Source organism: Accipiter gentilis, chromosome 3 (assembly GCF_929443795.1).
Source record: "Accipiter gentilis chromosome 3, bAccGen1.1, whole genome shotgun sequence".
NCBI lineage: Eukaryota > Metazoa > Chordata > Aves > Accipitriformes > Accipitridae > Astur > Astur gentilis.
This window is the reverse complement of record NC_064882.1, coordinates 3,054,018-3,068,796: the sequence shown is the minus strand read 5'-3', so window position 1 is coordinate 3,068,796 and position 14,779 is coordinate 3,054,018. Positions and strand designations below refer to the sequence as shown.

General features: G+C 38.1%; 1 protein-coding gene across 3 annotated transcripts in view; it reads left to right on the top strand.

The window, feature by feature from the left end:
• The window catches only part of PALLD (palladin, cytoskeletal associated protein), a 207,460-nt gene that overhangs the window by 177,473 nt on the left and 15,208 nt on the right, over positions 1-14,779 (top strand). For all 3 annotated transcript variants that reach the window (XM_049833465.1, XM_049833475.1, XM_049833481.1), the window contains 4 exons: positions 4,391-4,526; positions 6,908-7,009; positions 9,116-9,337; positions 14,364-14,513. In XM_049833465.1, the coding sequence (XP_049689422.1) occupies positions 4,391-4,526; positions 6,908-7,009; positions 9,116-9,337; positions 14,364-14,513 (610 nt within the window). The remainder of the gene's footprint in view (positions 1-4,390; positions 4,527-6,907; positions 7,010-9,115; positions 9,338-14,363; positions 14,514-14,779) is intronic.

The following is a 14,779-nucleotide window of genomic DNA, read 5'->3' as shown; positions in this document are numbered from 1 at the left end:
AAATACATAAATGAATTGGCAGAATGTTTTGTTTGGTATTATCCCTGAGAAAAGATGAAAAGAAAGGTGATTAGTCACTAAGCAGGACACAAATCTTAAGAACTTAATGCATCCAGATAAAGCATGTAAGGATGGTGAAAAATATTTGCAAAAGCAGCTGAAGAAAGTTTGCTGCCAGGCTGTCTTGACATGTAAACCATCTCTCAAGCTGAATGGAGCTGTGCTTTGGAGGATAGATTTACCGAGGACCTCCTATTTCTTGCCATTGCCTTGTAGCTGTTTTGAAATGCATCTTAAGAATGTACGTCTTAAGAGCTAACTTGGTGTGGAGGTATGTATGTGTATATATATATTTATGTACAGATTTTAAAGTGTATATATGTAGAGAAAGAAAGAGATTCTAAAGAGGGGGTGGAAATAGAGAATCTGCAGGAAGAATTACATTTCCTCGTGCACCTCTTTTTTTTTTTTTTTTTTTTTTTTTTTTTTTGCCAATTTAAAGTAGTCCTAAAAGAGAGGTTTTTCTAAAGGCATTTGAAGAAATTTTGACTGATACTCGTTTTTATAATTACATTTTTAAACCAACTACTTCCTTGCTTAAATACCTATTTGTAAATGTAAGTAAAGAGAAGAGAATCTATTTTTCAGTCAAGTTGCCTTGACTGAGTCTTGGATGACACTTCCACACCCTCTGGGTAAAGCTCAGGATGTTCTGGCACATAACCAGAAATCTGGAAGGTTGTTAGGGTGTCTGCCTTTCCTGTTAAAAGCCACCAGGGATCCCCAGGCCATTCTTGAAATATTTGCATACCTTGTTCTTAAATAATATTCCTTAGCTTCCCTACATGACTTGTTCCAGTGTTTAACTGTCACTGTTGGAGGGTGGAGAAGGGAGAGCTCTACATTGTTTTTGTTGAAGCTAGGCCTGTTCTTCAAGCTGTTGTCTGCTTGTCCTCCTCAATAGACATGGAGAATCATTGAATGCCAGCTATTTTCTGATGTTTTATATTTGATTCACCTCTCTATCTTAATTCTCCTCATTTCCTACCTAAATAAACAAGATATTTTGTGTGTGTGTGTGTGACATAGCTTGTCACAAAAGCTATGGTTTTAAAACCATCTGACAGTTTTCTTGTTCTAAAACTTTCCAATTTGCTGTATTTTTCTTGAAGAGCAGTGGATAAACTGTGTTCAGTGTCCAACAGCAAGGAATAAAAGAAAACAATGAAGTTTCATGTCTTATGCTAATGTGTCCCAGAATTATATTTCTTTTCCTTTTGAAATAATGGTGTTATTGTCCAAGTTTTAATCTCACAGATTCTTGAGAGAGGCTTAAATGTTAGTGCTAATTTTCCATTTGTATTGCTGTCGTGCTTTGAACATTTTTCCTGAGTTTCATCATCATTAGACCACCTCTAGACTAATTATGAAGATTATTGTAAATGACAGTTGTTACCTGCAAATGAGTTTCAACCTCTGCAAGTTCAGTGTCATCAGCCAATTTGAGAAACACGCTTTTTTATTTCACTGTTCCAGTTGTTAAGGTTCAAGTACTAAGTACTGAACTTAGTATACACAGACCTTTGAAAGAGCTTATTGGTCTATATTCTTCCAGTTTGATAGAAAAAAAACCCCAACCCCGATAGTTATGCAGCCATATAAAAGAAATTTCAGCCAGACTCTGTTTCCCTGATTTACTAGGGAACTTAACTGCAGCTCCTGGAGGCTTACTCAGAAGCCATAAACTGAAGTGTATCAAAGCTATTTCTTTTTGCCTGTCTGCGTGCCCTGCAGCCTGACAGAGAGAGAGAAATGTGAGGTTTGATATGATTTAATTTTAATTTCCTTATTATCCTACATTGTTTTGAAATGGACTGTAATACTGTTTTCTTATATTCAGTATGGACGTTGAACTTAATGACCTGTAATTCTCTTGGTTCTCCTTGCCCTTTTAAAAATGGGTGTGTTTGCTTGGGGCTTTCTGTTTTCAGAGATAACTGATAATTCAGAAAATGCTTTCACTTGTTACTTGAAATCCACTCCAGAGCACTTAGCCCATCCCCCTCTTTTTGTGCAGTGTTGTGACTTTCTCGGGTAAACTATATGTTTTACCTTTACAGCCTATTGAGTGGCAAGCATAAGCAGGCCTTTTTCTGCTAAGACTCTTTTTATCATCCAAGTATGAAATTTGTAAGAATGTGAAATGAAAACTATTTCTTAAATGTATCACTTGGAATTTTTGAGGTAGGATGCGCGTCTCCATTAAAAACTCGCACAGGGCTTCTTCAAGGTGAAGCCAAATTTGAAATTTGCTGCCTTGAAGTTGGCCAGATTTTGTGTGTGTGTGTGTGCGCGTGCGCGCGTATCTAAAAAGCGACAAAGTTCGGTTCCATGGCAGTGCTTGGCTGGGGGGGGTAAGAGGCTGGAAAGTGAAGGGAAAGACTGTGAGGAGAGAGTCAGATGCCACCTTCCCACTAGCCTTCCAGCAGTTGGTCCAGTCTTCCTACGGGACATTACCTTCTGATTCCCTCTTCCCACTTTCTCCTGTCCATTTTCCTTCCATATCTTCCTTTACATTTACTGTCCCCAAATTTCTTGAGCTACTGAAGCATCTCTTTCTTGAAGAGACCTTACCCCTTCCTCTTAGCATTCTCTTATCTCCCTGTAGAAGGGATAGTTTTCCTCACTTCTTCCCCAAAACAGTGGAAGAGATTTTCTTTGTTACTGTGACTGAGAAGATCCCCAGCGAAACGCCGAGACAATTAACTCTGCTTGGTGACTGAGATCTCCAGCTAATGGCTGAATGTTTCTAGGGTGAAGGATGTTGTTCTCTGGCTCTTTGCAACACTAGGCAAACGTCTGCTCTTCTTCTGCTGTGATTTAATGTGAAAATGCAGTTCTTTTTACAATAACTTCACCATTTTCCCATTTTAAATTTACTTGCAGTAACAGAATATGAAATGTTTTAGGAATTTAGACAAAAATGTTTCCAATTTTTGTCTTCTCCATCTATTCACTTAATTTTTTTTATGCTTTTGACAGCATATGTGTATTGTTTCATTTTAACTAATGCTAAAAATTACCATTGAAAACACTTGCTGAAGAATGAAGTTTCTCTAACCACGTTATGGAAACATAGTACCAAATAATATCCAAGAAAATTTGTTATCTTGTATGATTCTTGTTTAACATTTTGGTGCTGGTAATTAAATTATTAAGTTGTGTATTGAAAAGAAGTTTACCCCTTACATGCTAGTCTGACTTTTTCCATCTCTGTACTCTGTGAGTTTGGCAATTTATTTGATTCGATTCCATATTTTGCATAAGTCATTCCCATGTAATGGGCTGAACCCTATTCATGATGAAGTTGAACCACCCCCACCCCATCCCCCCCCACCCCCAACTAATGTTGAATCAGTATTGATGTTTTAACTGATAATGTATGACTTCACTGGAGAAATGGGTGTGCTATGAGTTTCAAATACTGATAGCAATGTTGATTTTTTTCACAACTGTGTAAGAACAGTTGATCTCCAGTAGAAACCACTGTTATTGGGCATTTCTAGCAACAGAGCCGTCATAACATTACTGAAAAGTGTTAAATATTAGTGCAGACTGGAAGAAAATTTCCTGTGCCATTCCAGAAAATGAGAGCGAGACATCCTGAATGTGCAATCATAACTTGTAGCCTGGTATGAGGAATACCTTAGCCCTGTGAATACAAACAGCCAAGTGGTTGCTATTCCGCTGTGAAACCCTGTTGCTGAACACTGCTTTACAGGGATGATTTTTCTTTTTGCCAGTGTAACCTAGACCCTGTGAAGTCTCTGGCTCTTCTTTCAGAAATGACATTTACATGTTGCCTTCTGGGTACGTGTTCAGAGATATGAAGAATAAACATGAAGTTATGCACTGTGTATTGCAAAGCTATAACAAGGAATTAGTTAATAAATAATATAGGAAATTAATAATTAACTTCCTTGTCTTACATCTTTCTGATCTTTAACCACCTGGTACTTCACAGGATACTAGTTTATCTTCCATCCCCTTATCTAGTCATGCTTTCTCTTTCATGTTTCCTCTCACTTTGCTTTATTGCCATTGCTCATCAGTTTCCTCTTTAAGTGTATGGTGTTTACAGCCACCACTACGCAATCCTGAGCCCTATTTTAACTAATGCATGAATAAAGCATAGTTTCAACTTTTGTCCTTAAACTAACCTCTTAATCAGTTATGTGAGTTAGAAGGGACAGCATAGTAAGTAACATGCCAGACCTCTAATTTCAAAGACACAATGTTGTTTTCTTCATTAATAGCAGTGATTCCAGATAAATTTCTAATTAACAATGATTTCAGGAAAGCTCATTAATTTTCCTGTACTGTTTTGCAGGGGATTTCCCAAGAAAACAGGCAGAACTGCTAGGATAGCATCAGATGAAGAGATTCAAGGGTCAAAAGATGCTGTAATTCAGGATCTGGAAAGAAAACTTCGCTTCAAGGAAGACCTTTTGAACAATGGGCAACCGGTATAAAAACATAAAATACCCTGGAGAATGGGAGTGGGCATGAAGGGTAGTTTCTCAGATATGCTGCATATAAAATAATTGTGGGTAGATTATTTTTATATTTTATGTATTTGTTATTTTAAATTGCATGTCCAAAGCTGCACTTCCATAAGGAATGATAGTATACATTTTGGCCTATTGTTCCTTCTCCTGTTGGGCAACTTTACTTGGACTTAGCAAAGCAATGGAGGGCTCAAAGATGATGAATTTGCCTAAGAAGCCTGCGCAGCCTGTACATCAAGGGCTTTTTCAGCCTCGGAGGCGGTTTGCTTTTAGACTGTTCATCACTGGGTGGCTGGCCAGTAAGCATATGCATAGCTCTTGATAGGTCCAGGCTCATTCTACCTTTTGCCTAGCTGTCGGGCAATAGGGGAAAGGAATAGGTGGTAAGTGGACATTGGAGGGGGACAAGACAGTTCATCGTGAGAAACAGACACATTAGGAATCAGGCATCATTAGATCCTGCAGCTGTAGGACTTTTTTGACCAATAGAATAAAAAACAACCTGTAGTACTAACTTACAGACTTTATCAAGAATTAACAGTCTGCTTGAGGAGTCAAGAAATGAGGTAAAATGGGCAAGTGTATCAAACGATTGAAATGCACAGCCGCAAAGTTCTCCGTTAATTTTTGTGCATTTTAACATATGCATAAAAGACAAAATACCAAATTCTTCCCACTCAGAGTTGATGAGAAGCAACTCTCCTGAGACTTGATTACAGTTATTAAGGCATTGATTTAAATGCCTTTGAAGCAGGAATCTCTTCTAAGAGGAAAGTAATTTTAAAAATGTAGACTGTCACCCCTGTTTGTCAATGAAGTGTTTTCAAAAGCATCCGAATGCCTCGGGAGACCTTTGTGTCACTGAAAGGTATTGTGCTTTAGGTTTCTCGGGACCATGCTCAGAAATTTGCTGTTTGCTACCGTGTCTGAGGTGTGGACTATAGTGGTTTTGTTTCAAGACAGCCCACGAGTCAGACTATCTACTCCACAGTTGCTGGATTCTGGTTCTCAATAAGGACAACGGAGTGAAGTAGGGAGAATGTCCAGAGCAAGGAGTGCTGCCGTACTTACCTTTCCCCAATTGACTGCATAGGGTTTGGCAGTTTCCTGTAGCAGTTAAGCAGAATCACTCCCATAGTGTCTAAGTTGCCGTTTTTTCAAAGGAGGTGGGCTGAACTTTGGAAAGTGAGTGACATTTGGCCTGGACAAATGAATGGAATGTCCTGAGAAAGGCCACATGGCCCAAGGAAAAAAAAAAAAAATCCCAACTGTGATCAGATGATGTGGGAGCTTGAACCAAGTAAACTCGGGGTTTGTGCCTGCCTTGAGGCTTTTGCCTTGCAGATTCCTGTCTTGAGTGATTCTGTTTGTGTAATCATGGCTGTGGGCACTTGGAGTGATCACAGAAGAAATTAAAGTGAAGAAAAGTTCATGACTTGCTTATACATTTGTAACCAAGCCAAGATCGGTACTTAGTTTTCATGAGTCTCAGCCTGCTGGTTTAGCTACAATATGACATATTTTAAAAATTAATTTAAACGAGCTTTTTAAAAAATGGAAGCATTAAGTGGATGTAATATTTTACAATTTCCATTCTTTTTTCATTTTTCTGTTTAAATGAGGCACTTCACCATGTAATGAGTTTGCCTTTCATTCACTGGCATTTTTTTGCAATGTTGACTTGTAAGAAAGTGTCTAAGTGCCTGAAACGTGTTATTGAATGTCAAAGGAAAATTAATAATGAAATAATTGAATTGTACACTTTTCTTTTAACTTGCTTTACCTTCTGAGTGTAAATTGTCTTTTATAAGCTGTCTCCTGAATTTCCAAATGAACAAGAAGAATAGAAATAAAAAACCTTAAAGAATATATTTTTCTATAAAGCTGTCATATTTTTGACAAAATAATCAAGTAGTGTAGTATCTCCTTAGCATTTTTGGCAGAGTTTTCTGCCGTGTGGTTCTAATGTAAAAATTGAGCAGAATGACTAGGAGTAAGGTTTGGGATGATTTGACATGCACTTTTTTGATGGCCATGCTGATTTAAGCAGTTCCTATTGCTCATTCCTGCCCAAGTTTCTGGCAAGAGGATGGAAACAAATGGCAGAGTCAGGGCAAGGGTTGCTTAAGCCAGAAGAGCCATTTGTAATGCAAAAAAAATGCATTACAAACTGCGGTAGAAAATTCCTGTTAGAAACATATGCTATTCTCTTTTATTAACATTACTTAAAGCACTGCTTACTAACTGCCTTGTAGTTCTTAATGAGAAATAAGAACTTTTCTTTCTTCTTTTCCCTCATCCTCATCCTTCCCCCTCCCCCCTTTTTTTTTCCCTCCCAGAGATTAACTTATGAGGAGAAAATGGCTCGTCGATTGCTGGGAGCAGACAGTGCTGCAACTGTCTTCAATATACAGGAACCAGAAGAGGAGCCTGCTATACAGGTGCCACACAACTCTATAATTCCATAGGAAAATAAAAAATTTCTTTCAATTTTTCTTTTTCAGAGGCTGCGATTCTCTTTTAAAAAGTTCTATATAAGACAATAAATATACATAAGATAGGATGGTTTTGATTACAGAAGTCATATGTTATATATCAGTGAAGTAAACTGGAGGATCACATGCCTGTTGCTCAGCTTTTCCATACTGAATAAGGCTGAGAGTTCTCAAATGTCTGCTCTCTGCTTTAAACTCTTCCGTTTATCCTATTCTGTCCTGACCTTTAAGTCTCTCAAGGCAAAAATACATCTACTATCTTGAAACCATCTTCTCTTTATCTGTATAATCTGCACTTTTTGGATGCAGACCAAAAACACAACAGAAAGTCTGCTTGAAGGGCCAGGTACATGTTCTCCACTGTTCAGATGCCAGTTACTATTCGGAAATGTGTAGCATTTGTTTGGTTATGTTACCACATAAAGTACATTCTCCTGACAAAAACCCTGAGAAACTGTCATGGATGCCTCTTGGTCTTCTTTCTGCCTCTTGATCTTTTTTTTCTACCTTTGCAGGAAGCTCGCTCTGCTGGTGCTTCTGTAGTGAGTCCTGTGGATATTCAAAAGGTTAACACTTTCACCTTTTTCTGTCTTGCTTTGCTGTCCATCGACTTCTTTTCTGTTGTCTTTGCCCTTTCCCTTCTACTATTCTTGGTTAAGAAGAAGAGGTCACCTAGCATTAATAACTGGGGAGATTTAGGGTGCGCTCCATTCAAGGTGTTAAAGTTGTTCTATAAGCCTAATTGTCTGAATGCAGGTGGCTTAACCGCAGTAATGACGTGCTCCAGTGTCTTTCTGCTGTAGTGTTAACATACACTGATACTAACTGCCCTGCATCCAAATCGGCTGCTCTTTATATATATCATGTGTACTTCATGGTTTACTTTTCTGATAAACTTTCAGGGGAAAAAAAGAAAATTAAAAAAAATGTCTGCAGTTTACAAAGGCATTTCTCTCTTCTTAGATTTTTTTACTGTTATTGAGGGTTATGATTAGTTCTGTAACCAGTCAGTAGAAAGGCTACATGTCATTCACAGACCAGAATCAATGGTAGAAGATGGGCATGTGAAAGGAGGCTTCGTATGAGGCTTGTTCTATCTTCGATAAAATAAGGGTCAGAGACAATGGTCAAAGGTCATTTGAAGGCATGCCTGAATTTCTGCTGACTGAGAAGAGCATTGGCTAATAGAGATTTATTTTTTTTCTGCTTCTGAGCTTTCTTACATTCTGGCATTATCTTTGTCACCAAGATTCAAAGCAGGACTTCTGTACTGCAAAGTAGATAGAGTGAACAGGCCAAGAAAGTACATAACTCTCTGTCACAGTAACCCTTCCCAGTATCTGAATAGCAAATTTAAACAAGCAGTAGTGTTTTACACTGGATGAAACTTTCGACTCTTCTTTCTATATCTTGAATACTCTTATGACAAATTTTGTTTTTAAGGAGGAAGAGGTACTTTTGGCCAGACAAAAAGGACCATGGCAACAGGAGTAAAGGGAGGCAACTAACATGGACTGCCAGTGTTGCCATTTTCTCTCCCCCACACCTCATTTTTACAGGCAATTGTAAACAAAATCATTTTAGCCTTCTGGTGCAGCCTCTGGTACAGTTATACGCAAATAGCAGATGTGAACCATATGGTCTTCTGGCCATCTGGAAACAAAAGCCACCCTAAATCTGCCTGTACCCTCAAGGAAATATTAGTGTGTTTCTTTTGTCTTTATGAACTGCTTCAGAATACTTTTATAGGCTTTTTTTAAAAATGGAAAGAAAGCAACCAGTGACTTTCCTTTCCTTTATAAATTAGACCTTAAGATAACATGAAATACAATTTTTGCCTCATACCAGATGTCTTCATTGTTTCATAGGGAAGTTATTGGAGGCACAGATTATAGTGGTTTTCTTCAACAAGATACAGTTTCCTTTTATATGTAAAACCTTAATGGATTGTCAAAGATCAGTAGAATAATAAAAAAAACAACCATTAGGAACACATCTTGCTGGGCAATGTGTTGAAGCTGGACACTAATATGTACATTTCTTGTTTGACAGGAGTATAAAGTCTCCAGCTTTGAGCAAAGATTGATCAGTGAAATTGAATACAGGTTGGAGAGATCTCCTGTGGAAGAATCGGATGACGAGGTGCAACATGGAGATGAACCTATTGATAACAGTATGTCACCATATTTTGAGATAAAGCTGAAGCATTACAAAATCTTTGAGGGAATGCCAGTCACATTTACATGCAAAGTGGCAGGAAATCCAAAGCCAAAGGTAAGAAAATAGTGTAAATATTTCTAGAAATGCTCTGAAGTGTTCTATATTAGTACCTTACAGTGAGCCCCTGGCTCCTATGGGCTGTATGTTATAGGAACAGCAGACATTGTCTCCTTACAAGAAAGACTCCTAGCTGGTATAAACTGTCAAATCTCTTTTGACGTTGTTGGAATTATTTAGATTTATACTAGGCTTTGGCTCTTAGTTACTCTCCCCTGAGACTTCGTCTCAACTATTTTACCTAGAATTATTTTACTTCTGTCATTTTCCGCATTACTGTCAGGGTACATCTGTATCACAGAATGTGGTGCAACGCTAGAAAGTCCCACGTGAGCTGGCGCAGTAGTCACAAAAGCAACCTGATCAGGTTAACATGGGTTAATTATCTCAGGCACAGCATCCTAATGCAAAAATATGCTGCTTCTGGTTCAGGAGCCAGCATGGTATCTCTGCATTCTTCAGCATTGCAGAGTTTGTATCTACACACCCTAACAAGACTAAATTTTAATGAAAGTTAGAAGAAGGCATAATAAAATACCATAAGCTCCCATATATCCCAACTGCAAGATGAGACATGATGGTGAGGTTTTAACGATGAGCTTCTGAAGGAGGGTTGGGCTTGGGAAGCATTTCCTTTTAGCAGATGTAAAAGTACAAGTTGCATGATGTCAGTAGTCTGGAAGAATGCCTTCCTTTTGGTAGGTTGTGTTTAACCATTTCAAAAATTGTTTGGCAATCGACTGACTCATTGTGCAGCAGGCAAACAGCAGTAGCTTCTTCAACTTCCTTGCCAAAGCCAGGATCTTCCCCATGAGGTCCTTGCAGTTCTTACAGTGACCTCTTGTGGATAGAGGCTCTTTTCTTCTTCGACAAGATCAAAGATGCCTCATCTCTTAGATAAGATCTTCACAGCAGCAGCCACATCCAGATCTTTCATTTAGTGTAAGTTTTACAGGTATTTAGGATTTTGAACAGGGATAAATGCAAATGACTTTACATGTCCAATGATATAGGTGTATGATACTGCACAAACTGTAAAAAGAAAAATGGACTTTCTCAGGTAGCAGAGAAAGAACAACAGAGAACTATGGCCACATCTACATTAACAAGTAGTGCAGACCAGAAGAAGCAAATCTGTAGAATGAGATAACCATCAGCAAATCTGTAGAATGAGATAACCATCCCTGCATGCATTTCAGGAGGTTTTACTTCAGGCTAGCTCTAATCTCATCCCACAGACTGAAGCAGATGCAGCACATTAGATGTGTTCTTGGAGCACATTTTCTGGCTTAGTTTCATCTGAAAGGAATCCAATTCTGTGCTCCAAGACCACAACACGATGTGAAGCACTGCAAAGTAAGTGGGGCTGATCAGTATAGTCATGTCAAAAAAGCAGTCCTGCTTCAAACTGAAGACACACGCCGAGATTAGCCCAGTCTGACTGAAACCAAACCTTTGATGTCCAGTGTTACTTTTGAGATGACCATACAGAAGAGTCTGTTGTGCTGAATAAGGGCAGAAGACAAACGGTTTCGTTGGTGTTAGAGCTGCAGTGTGCTGGAGAGGTACTCTTTTTGCCTGAGGTTTATGACTAGGTTGCTGGATGACCTATTATGAGTCAGCCTTAGTCAATTTAGCCATTCCCTAATTTTCACAGTTTTCAATTAAGGTGTAGTTTCACAGTTATCTTAATCTGATGTAAAACAGATGAAAGAGGATGTCTCCTTTCCCTCACTTGCCTTGTTTTGGCGTTAGGGATTGCACAGCCAAGAAACCACATTGTTAGTACCTCCCCTAAAGCACAGCATTGTAAAAGGAGTACCTGATGTGAATGCGCTCTGATTCAGATACAATGTTCTGTTTTTCTGCAGTGTCAAAGCATGCACATTAAGAAGTGATTTGCTCTTGCACCTGGGACTATGACCCTTTATTCCGTTCACCTGCAGATACTTTGTGCGATTTGTTAAGTTGCTTGGGATGGAACCAATTTCAGTCCTATTGGATGGCTACTTGTTAGCTGGGCTTTGCAAATGTCAAAGGCTGTATGTATCTTCCCCTCATCTGCTGGAGCATGTCAAGATAGCAATTTTGAAATGCTCGATGGCTGAGGGCTGCCCTTCTGCTGTCATTTGTTGAAGCTGGAAGTGTTGCCCCTGAATAAATTCTTTACTTTGGCAAATGAAAAGCTGGAAATAATTTACTAACTTGAAGCTCCTCCCTTCTAAGTGTTCTGTCAGCTCTGCCAAGGAATGGCTTTGGGAAGGACTGTAGTGTTTCTAAAATCTGGCATTCATTACAAGGGCTTTTTCTAAGCAGGGTTATTGCCTTGATTATTTTTTTCCCTGAACATGCCATGTAAATTGAATACTGATGTGCAAATTCTGTCTTCATAAATATGACTTTTTAAATCTGAGTCTACTTTTGTTGTAACCTTCAGTGTAATGTAAAACTGTTTTCTCATTAAAATGAGAACCTGTGGTGATACAGGAGGGATTGTGGGATACTTCTTTTTAAGGGATATTTCTCTTCAGAATTAGGACAATACTATATGAAAGGTTAATTGAGACGTGAATGTTGCATAAACCTTGTACTGCTTGCTCTTCACATAGCTGAATATAATTCATAGTGATTAAAAATGCCTGTGCTGCCCAAGATCAAAACCCCTTTTGTACTGTGTATTCCATTGTATTTCTAGTCGTTACACATTGGTTTCTGAAAATCTGGTATGAATAAAAGCAATCCAGATGCAGTGCTCAGTGCTTGCGTAGTTTAATGGTCCATTTATTAAAAGGTATCCTAGAAAGAAAATACTTCACTGCAAGGGCCATTGTCTCCAGCAGTGGTAGTGTTTTACTTATTAACTCCATGTCAGATAAAGGTAATATTAAGAATTTACTACTCATAAGTATAAAACCCCGTGATGCCAATGTTTTTAAACTTAGTGGAAATGAGTATTGGACAACATATGCATGATGTCTGGATAGCTGGTTTAGTTAATATTTGCATGTATTTCCATGTAATAATTCCTGGCATGTCTCCTGATATTTCTGATAAGTGCACTGTTATTAAATAATTACTACTTAATGCAGTAGATTTCCAAGCAACATTATGACACATGTAAAGCATGCAAGTTAAAACTCATTTTTTGCAGCTATGTTGTTACCAGCATCCATTAGCATGTGTATATAAGTGATCAAATATCTCCTGCATCTCCAGTAAGTGCTCTGTCAGCAGATGAGAAGACATGACTAAATCTTTTGTTAGCACCACAGAGTCTCTGCAAGGCTGCTGACAGACAAAATGGGAAACAAGTATAACCAGCTATTGAGGAAATGAAATCATTTCTAGTTACACATAATGCTTGTTAATATAAAAACCATACATGGTAATTAATTTTTAAGGGAAATTTCCACTCATTCCCTCCAAAACATTCACCATTGTCTTTTTGTGAAATTTAAAAGTATATCCTTAACTTTTCCCCCCAAGTGAATGAATTTAGAGCTTTGAAATGTTGACACGTATGAAGAACCTGGCATATTAAACTCTATCAGGAATTGTGCTTTGCTTTGTCACTTCATTTTTACTGGAAAGCCAGTACCCTTTCCTCACTGTAAGACCTAAATTCCCACGTCAAGAATTAGACTGAGGAAAATGTGTGTTTTCCTTGTGCTAAATAGTCCCAGCAGTGATGCCACCAGGACAAATACAGTTATACTTTGTACAAGTTAACCATGTAGAAATTGTGTAGTATTCTGCACAAGCGACTTAAGAAATGCTGAACACCACTGATGTTTGTTACAGAGTAATACATGCTTCAGAAATGACAAGTAAATAATATTCTACTTAAACATGGGTTTGGGGAGCTGACTACAGCCCTCCTAGTATAAAATTTTTCACATATTCCTGTGTGTGTTTTCATGCATACATCACATTTTTTCTTTGATTCCAGCAGATTTCAGTTTGGGGTTTTATATTACTTTTAAAATATAGCAAAACCCCCCAAAGCTAGGTCAAAATATTTGAATCTTTTTTCGCCTTACATTTCAGGCATTAAAAACACATACATGTTTTTTCTGTAATTTATGGATTACTATAAGATATTATTCTGCATACATCATTTTTTTGGCTCACTGCAAGTAGATCTTGGGTCAGCCAGAGAATAAAATTATGTATCAAAAGTAATGGAAAAGACCTCTATTTGATAGATAATGTAACTGTTCTGTACAACTTGGAACTATACTGGTGCTGGCGTACAATTATTAAAGGCTATCTGTGTGCTGACTTGCTCTGAAGTATTTCCTCTTGCTTTGTAAAGCTGTCCGTTTGTGTAGACGTCTGTCACATTGAGGTGACACCGTTGGTTTCAATCATACGATTGTACTGAGCTGGCCCATTCACATACTGAACTGTTCATGGCCAGCGTGAGCGGCTGAATCCCCTTCTGTTCTTTTGGTTCAGTCCAGTCAGCATAATGGATGTGAGACAAAACTGGTGTTTCAACAGTGAGCTCATTACTTCTATTTTATTTGTTGTTGAACTAATTATTCCTATAATTACCTTGGTTTATGTTATTTTCTGAAAAGAGAGCAATAGCGTTCCTTCTCCAACTTCTTCAGATTCAAGTTATTTCACTTAAAATTAGTATTATTAGTATGTTAGTTATTGAAATTAGTAGTCTTCTCTGAAATAGAACTTTTCTTTGTAATGACATTTATTTTCAGTTCTTGAAATGTTCAGCTGCTGTTCTGTGCTTGGGATGGGTACAGCCCTCATGCACCTGTAAATTTCTTCGGTAAATGTTCATGCTGCCATCTTTTTGAGAGATTGCTAATCTTTAACTTGTCCATCAGTGAAAGTGGTTCATGGAGTGAGGTTCTGCACTTTTACTAGTTGATCAAACTGGTTTTCTTTTAATGCTTACCAGAAAGGTTTTCAGCAGTTAAGCTTCATTAGTGCTATTAATTGAGAAATGATGACAATGAACACCCACCTCTTATCAGCCATGCCTTGTTTTTTCCTGCAGATTTATTGGTTTAAAGATGGGAAGCAAATTTCTAAACGAAGTGATCACTACCGAATTCAAAGAGAACCTGATGGAACTTGCTCACTGCGTACTGCAGCCTCCACCCTGGATGATGATGGGAATTACACTATTATGGCTGCTAACCCACAGGTAAATGAAGGTTTGGTTCCAGAGCAAACTTGCTTCTGGACATAAATCTTCAGAAAACTATCTCATCTTACGTATGCGTGATTTAATTAAATGATGAAGTCACCATAAAGTATGTAAGTTAGATTTCTGTTTTCATCTTGCATCAGTAGGGTGGGACCTTTCTATCTCCAAGAGATTAGCAACTCAACAGCAGGGGTTTTTTTCTATATGGTTTGAGGTTTCAGAGGGGAGGGGTGTTGTTTTTTAATCACTCATCCGCCATTTGT